The sequence below is a fragment of the Etheostoma spectabile genome, unplaced genomic scaffold (genome assembly GCF_008692095.1).
Source record: "Etheostoma spectabile isolate EspeVRDwgs_2016 unplaced genomic scaffold, UIUC_Espe_1.0 scaffold333, whole genome shotgun sequence".
Classification (NCBI taxonomy): domain Eukaryota; kingdom Metazoa; phylum Chordata; class Actinopteri; order Perciformes; family Percidae; genus Etheostoma; species Etheostoma spectabile.
The window spans coordinates 538,067-545,840 of NW_022605586.1; the positions used below are offsets into that span (position 1 = coordinate 538,067).

General features: G+C 40.8%; 1 protein-coding gene across 1 annotated transcript in view; it reads right to left on the minus strand.

The window, feature by feature from the left end:
- LOC116686209 (abl interactor 2) overlaps positions 1-7,774 on the minus strand; it is a 110,794-nt gene that overhangs the window by 4,433 nt on the left and 98,587 nt on the right. Inside the window, exons 5-8 of the mRNA XM_032511191.1 lie at positions 5,483-5,635; positions 2,547-2,671; positions 1,301-1,465; positions 789-869 (exon numbers count right to left, since the gene is read on the minus strand). Of these exons, the coding sequence (XP_032367082.1) occupies positions 789-869; positions 1,301-1,465; positions 2,547-2,671; positions 5,483-5,635 (524 nt within the window). The remainder of the gene's footprint in view (positions 1-788; positions 870-1,300; positions 1,466-2,546; positions 2,672-5,482; positions 5,636-7,774) is intronic.

Genomic DNA, 7,774 nt, shown 5'->3' on the forward strand with positions numbered 1-7,774 from the left:
ACCATAAATTCCAAAAATAACTGTGAAACTAGTTAATAAGTTAGTGTTATGTAGTGTTAAACGTCAAAAAGTGACAAACATTGAAAAAAAGCATCAAAAGTGTTGAAAAAGGGGACAAAAACGCAACAAAAGTGTTTTCTATTTTCTATTTTGACGAGAAGACAACACAAGGGTTTAAAAAGTCTAACACCCTGCAGAGTGTGTTGTCTTAGCCTCCCCTTTCAAATGCAACAATCAAATTACTATACAGACAATTATATCTTGAGAAAAGTGGATTTTGAGGTGTATGTCTATATTCATTCTGCACTGGCCTGTGAGCGCCATCTAGTGTAACTCTGGTGGAACTGCAACCAGTTAATTTTTACCGAGTGAGTGGACGTTCTTCCCTTATTAGAAATTCTTTGATGATGTTTAAAAGCAGCTGTATTTCTCCTTCTTATCGGGTCTGCAGCCCTAAAAAACTGCTGGTTGGTTTGTGTACAGTAACCATAGCAACACATGTAGCTGACCGTAAACTGTAAACTGTCACAAACTGCTGTAAAAACCCAGATTGAGACGGATGCGCTGTACACATGTCCAAAGAATGCCTCTAAAACCTGAATAATACCCACATATCCCACATGTCCTAATCTGAAAATGCCCTGTTTTAAAAGGCTAACAGACACGGAATATTAGATTAGATGATACTTTATTCATCCCACAGCGGGGAAATTCCTTTGTTCCTATGCCGTTTACATGTATTAAATTCATATTATTGTCATATTCAGAATATTAGTGTGCATACTCACTGGACTCCTGAACTCGAGCAACGAAACCCATCAGAGGAAGCTGAGGACTGAACTGGAGGAGAGAGGGGGGCGGAGGGGAAGCTGCCAACACACACACACGCACAGACAGACAGACAGACAGACAGAAAGACAGACAGACAGACAGACAGACACACACACACAGATAGATAGACAGACACACACACACAGACACACCAGATTCTTTATTAAACTAATAAATCACAATAAGAGTTCTATTAGGATGAAAATATCTCATACACACCTCGGTCTGAATGAATTTTCTGTTAATTCTTTTCATTTCCCAAAAGAATTTAATGTAGAGCGTCAAAAAGGAAAAAACCTTGATTAACGTGACAAAAACCTTGGAAAAATGACCAAAATGTTGAAATAAAAGAAAAAACGTCAATAAAAGTGAAAACTTTTATTGGAAAAGAGCCACTTGGAAAAGTGCCAATAACATAGAAAAAAGAGACAAGGTCCTCCAGTGTAGCTGGACCCGGGACAGAGCGTACCTGGGCTTTGGTTGTAGTAGGGGCCACCGTTGATCTGGTTCTCTGGTACGATTGGCTGGCCGGTCACAGAGGGGGGGCGGCGGTACGGCAGCGACCCCCCCACTTGTAGAGCCTGCTGTCGGGGCTGTGGCCTGTTCATGCTAAAGAACTGAGGGACTATGTTACCTGAGAAGGCAGAGAGAGATTTCACACTCTGCACATTCAGACTCCTTTTCCTGCGCTGTGTATGTATATGTTTCTGTATTTATTCTTATAAAAACTGCATGATATATCCTTTGAAGTCTCTTTCAAGTCTCTTTTATATAGACATTAGTAGTCCCTTAATACTGTATCTGAAGTCTCTTTTATATAGACCTTTTATATAGACCTAGTGGTATATATATATATATATATATATATAAATATATATATAGTGGAGATTTGTGGAAGGTTTGAGAGTGAGGGAGAGAGAGAGAGAGCAGGCAAAACTCACCTTCGGCAGGGGGTGAGGAAGAGGAGGAGAGTGGAGGAAGAATGTCGGACGTGCCGGGGGCGGGGTAAGAAGGGTCGGCGGGTGCGTTTGATTGCGTGTGTGGTTGAGGGGGTGAGTCAGCGTGCTGGGGGGGTGAGTTTGGAGGCAGGGGGACGCTGGGTTGGGTTAAGGTGGCGGTGGAGGAAGAGGAAGAGAAGGAGGAAGGAGTTGGGGAGGCAGAGGGGGAAGAGTTAGGAGCAGTGGAGGAAGAGCTAGCCGGTCCAGCAGTTGGGGAAACTTTAAGAAGGAGAGGGAAGAAGGTAGCAAGGGAGGAAGAAAGGAAGAAAGGAAGGAAGTGAAGAAAAACAGCACACACAGTAACTGGAAATATCTCAAGTTGCTACTAAACACATCATTTAAAATTTGCAGCTTATGTGGTTAAAAGAGGTTAAAAAATTGACTATTTCTTTCCAAGTGTGTAATCACATTAACAGGGAACATAAACCGTGTGTGTGTGTGTGTGTCTCTGTCTGTCTTTGCGTGTGTGTGTGTGTCAGTGTGTGTATGTGTCTCTGTTTGTCTTTCTGTGTGTGTCAGTGTGTGTATGTGTCTCTGTTTGTCTTTCTGTGTGTGTCTCTGTCTGTCTGTGTTTGTGTGTGCGTCTGTGTCTCTCTGTGTGTGTGTGTGCACGTCTGTCTCTCCCTCTGTGTGTGTATGTGCGTCTGTGTCTCCCTCTGTCTGTGTGTGTGTGTGCACGCGTTTGTGTGTGTGTGTGTGTGTGTGTGTGTGTGTTACCTGGGAAGGTGGATGGCGGGGAAGGCGTTGGCACGGCGATGGGAATGCCCACACTGCCGCTGCCACTGTTCTCCCTGCTGCTGCTCCGACTGCTGCTGCTGGGATGGCTGCCCCCGCTGCTGCCACTACACACACACGCACACACAGAGGGAGACACGGACGGACGCAGACACACACACACAGAAAGACAGACAGAGACACACACACACACACACAGAAAGACAGACAGAGACACACACACACACACAAACGCACACATCACGGACAGACAGACACACAAACGCACACACACATATACATACACACACACAAACGCACACAGACAGACAGACAGACAGACACACACACACACACAAACGCACACACACATATATACACACAGAGACACGCAGAAGCATGCTTACACACACGAAGAAGCACGCACACAAACACACACACATTTTATTTTAGGGTTTCCCGTGTCTTCTTGATTTTTCCTCTTTAAGAAAATTTAAGTCAGTTTATATATGTACATATATATATACATATACATATATATATATTTATATATATATATATATATATATATATTATTCAGTATATTGAGGCTTTGTCTGTGATTGCATCACATATCTGCAAGGATATCAATTTGATATCATGTAAAGTTATTTTTAAAAAGGACGTTAAGACACACAAGCTGGCGGGAGAAAAGAGGATGTTAGAGCGGCAGAGACGCAGAAAGACAACCGGATGAAGACAAAAGAAAAGACAAAGACAGACAGGAAGTCAGCTGCCTGTAGAAAAACAGAGTGAAAACAGAGCGATGACTGTAAGAACAGAGGGACTCGAGTTACTGGCAAAGAAGCAAAGAAACAACGAAAAAGCTGCGAACGCAGACTCTGATTGGCTGTTTGGATGGGAAAGATCTGACTTTACATCAACTGCAGAGGAGAGAAAGAGAACACATTCAAAAATGAATCAATGAATGTGAAGAAGAATGTCAGTTAGTTGGTGCTGAGAGGATGAAAGCAGAACGTTAGAGACTCTAGAGACACAGAGGCATCTGGAGTGGTAGTTAGAGAAAGCATTAGAGCACGTGTGTCAGACCACTAGCCTAGAAATCTAGACGCACCCTAGTGGCAGCAACTGTAATCTGCAGCCAGCGTCAGTCTAGCAACTCTTTGTTGGCTTGCAAGTTGGAAAAAACAAATTCTGGTCCGGCCAATCACATTGTGTATAGAGTCGGTGGGCAGGGCTTAACATGACGACCATACAGTGGGGTTTGAAAGTTTGGGTACCCCAGGTAAAAATTTGTATTAATGTGCATAAAGAAGCCAAGAAAAGATGGAAAAATCTCCAAAGGGCATCAAATGACAGATTAGACATTCATATAATATGTTACAAAAAGATAGATTATATTTCCATCATTTACACTTTCAAAATATCAGAAAACAAAAAAATTGCGTCTGCAAAAGTTTGGGCACCCTGCAGAGTTAATACCTTGTTAGCTTTCCAAAGGGGGCGATGCCAATCTAACTTTTTGTGACATATTATACAAATGTCTAATCTGTCATTTGATGCCTTTTGGAGATTTTTCATCAATTCTTGGCTTCTTTATGCACATTAATACAAATCTTTACCTGGGGCGCCCAAACTTTCCAACCCCATTGTATATATATAAACTATAATGGTCTATGGTTGCAACTCTGGAAGACTTGGAGTTAAGCCCTGAAGTCAAAATTAACCCTCATGTTGTCTTCGGGTCAAATTTGACCCGTTTTTTTAATATCCAAAGTAAAGGAACAATGAAAAACGTTGGAAAAAGCCACAAAATCAAAAAAAGGAAAAATCTAAAGCACCAGAAGAAAACGTCAAACACGTGAAAAAGACACAGGAAAAAGTGTCTAAAACAAAAAAAATAGCACCATAAAAGTGGACAAAACATCAAAAAATTGGACAAAGACATTGAATAAAATGTTATTGAAAATAGTGACAAAAAACGTCAAAACCACACAAAAACTTTGTAAAGAGCAACAAAAACTTTGAGATAAGGGAAAAACATTTTTCATGGTCAATGGGAAGACAACACAAGGGTTAAAAAAGGAAGAGTTTAAAATTTAACTATCAACCAGCGTTGCTAGTGGTTGGAGAGCTGTCCTTTGGCGTGCAGAGGGAATTCCTCGGATTGAGCCCAGACAATGGGGAGTTCCCAGACCCAACATCTGGATGTGGGTCTGGCTTGTCAGGCTATCAAACCAGAGGCTTGCGGCTTGAATACGCCCCTTTCATCACATGGTACCTGCTCTACTCGCCTTTTTTAGCTTTTCATCACATGGTACCTGCTCTACTCGCCTTTTTTAGTTTCTTTCATCACATGGTACCTGCCCTTCTCGCCTATTTTAGTATTTTCATCACAAGATACCTGCTCTACTCGTCTTTTTTAGTTTTTCATCACATGGTACCTGCTCTACTTGCCTTTCTAAGTTTTTCATCACATGGTACCTTCCCTTCTCGCCTATTTTAGTTTTTCATCACACGGTACCTGCTCTACTCGCCTTTTTAAATTTTTCATCAAATGGTACCTCCACAACTCACCTTTTTTCAGTTTTTCATCACATGGTACCTGCGCTACTCGCCTATTTTTGTTTTCATCACATGGTACCTGCTCTACTCGCCTATTTTTGTTTTCCATCAAATCTTATATTCTCGCCTCGCCTCTACTCGCCTTTTTTGGTTCAAAAACGTCGTATAAAGCAACAGCGATATCCGAAGAAGTGCCGTGCAGTAATATATTCCAAGAATCAGAGATATTTTTCTTTTTTGATTAAATAAAAAGCCTTTCAGTAAATGCCACATGTGTCCCTTGATGTGATTCTTTCTCCAGCGTGGCGCGCAGTGACACAGCGTTTGACACCCTTGCACTTTGGCAGCCATGTTTCACACGCCGACACGGCTACCTGTAGGTTCGTGGTCGGTGGTTGAGCGTGGCGGTGCGGCCCGGACTGAGCAGCGGTCCCACAGCCGGACTGTTTCTGGTTGGGCTGGAGACGTAATCGTTGGGCACCACTGGGGGGCGCACCGGCTCCAGAGTCCTGTAGGGGGAGTTCTTCCTGTACATGTGAGGGTGGAAACAAAGTTAAAAGAGGCGTTTGTTCCTGGAGACGTCATCCTCAAACACTCGAGGGCCTGGAACAAAACACTGGCACGTCAGATTAGATTAACAGGTGTATATCAACTTTTTTTTGCTTCTGTCTTTTGTTTGTATGTATGTGTGTGTGTGAGAGTGTGTGTGTGTGTGTGTGTGTGTGTGTGTGTAGAATGCGTGTGTGTGAGAAAGTGAGAGTGTGTTGTGTCTGTGTGTGTTTAGTATGTGTGGAGTGTGTGTGTGTGAGAGCACGTGTGTGTGTAGAGTGTGTCTGTGTGTGTGAGAGAGAGTGAGTGTGTTGTATCTGTGTGTAGTATGTGAGGAGCGTGTGTTGTGTTTGTGAGTGAGAGTGTGCAGAGTGTGTGTGAGAGAGTGAAAGTGTGTTGTGTCTGTATGTGTGTGTGTGTGTGTGTAGTATGTGTAGAGTGTGTGTGTGTAGTATGTGTAGAGTGTGTGTGTGTGTTAGTGAGTGTGTGTGTCTGTGGAGGGTACAAGTGTGTTTGTGTGTGTGTAAAGTGCATGTATGTGTGAGAGAGTGAGAGTGTGTTGTGTGTCTGTGTGTGTGTAGTATATATGTGTGTGTGTGTGTATGTGTAGAGTGTGTGTATGTGAGAGGGTGTGTGTGTGTGTTTGAGAGAGAGTGAGTGTGTGTGCGTGTGTGTAAATATATTGTGTGTATGTAATTTCAAAGGTTTCAATTTGGGTTTGTGTCTCAACTTGTTTCCACTTGAATCAAGTATTTGCACTATATTTGTGTGTGTATATATACACACACACTGTATATATATATATATATATATATACAGTGTGTGTGTGTGTGTGTGTGTGTGTGTTTGTGCATACATATGTCTTTGTGAAGCACTTTGGTGCAAAGTGGTGTTTAAGTGAAACTAGAAAATGCATTTCCTGCAGAAAATGCGTGGGAATGCTGGCAGGGTTCAGCCCTCCTGGCGGTGTTTCCTGTTTCTAACCTGCTGATTGGCCGCCTGTTTCTGTTTCTATGTCCCAGCGTGTTGTCTGGAACTCTTCAACAATATTATCTTTACTATATTATGTTTTCTGAATACAAAAAATACAAAAATGTAATCACAACAAACCTAGGAGGCAGGATCTTTGTCCCGCTAAATGTGTAGAAGGGACCTGAAGATTTAGATTAGAAGGAACATAGAAATAACTAGAAAATGCATTTCCTGCAGAAAATGCGTGGGAATGCTGAATAGTTGAATTGCTAAAGCTAACCAAGCTAAAAATGCTGAATAGCTGAATTGCTAAAGCTAACCTGGTTGAATAGCTTAAATTAGTAAAAGTTGTAAGAATAGTTGAAAAAGTAGGAATTAAATGCTAAAGCTAAACTGGAGAAATAGCTTAAATCAGTAAGAAGATGTTGAAGTAATGGTGATAGTTGAAAAAGTAGGAAAGGTTTTAATTAAGTGTAATAACACCACTAATGTAAAAAACATTTTTTAATTTGAAATGCTAAAGCTAAACTGGAGAAATAGCTTAAATCAGTAAAAGTTGTAAGAATAGTTGAAAAAGCAGAAATGGTTTAATTAAGTTGAATAACACCACTAATGCAAAAAAGGTGGCAAAACTAAAAAAAAAAGTAAATGCTAAAGTTAAACTGGATAAATAGCTTAAATCAATAAGGAGAAGTTGAAGTAGTGGGAATAGCTGAAAAATGCCGAATAGCTGAATTGCTTAACCTGGTTGAATAGCTTAAATCAGTAAAAGTTGTAACAATAGTTGTAAGAGTAGGAATGGCTTTAATTAAGTTGAATGACACCACTAAAGTAAAAAAAAGATCTGTCAAAATTTGAAACGCTCAAGTTAAACTGGATAAACAGCTTAAATCAAGAAGATGTTGAAGTAGTGAGAATAGTTGAAAAATGCTGAATAGCTGAAATGCTTAACCTGGTTGAATAGCTTAAATCAGTGAGAAGAAGCTTAAGTAAATTAAAATAGTTGAAAAAGTAGGAATGGTTTTAATTAAGTTGAATAACACCACTAACGTAAAAAGGTGGAAAAATTAAAAAAAATGTAAACGCTAAAGCTAAATTCAATTCCATTCAATTTAATTTATAGTATCAATTCATAACAAGAGTTA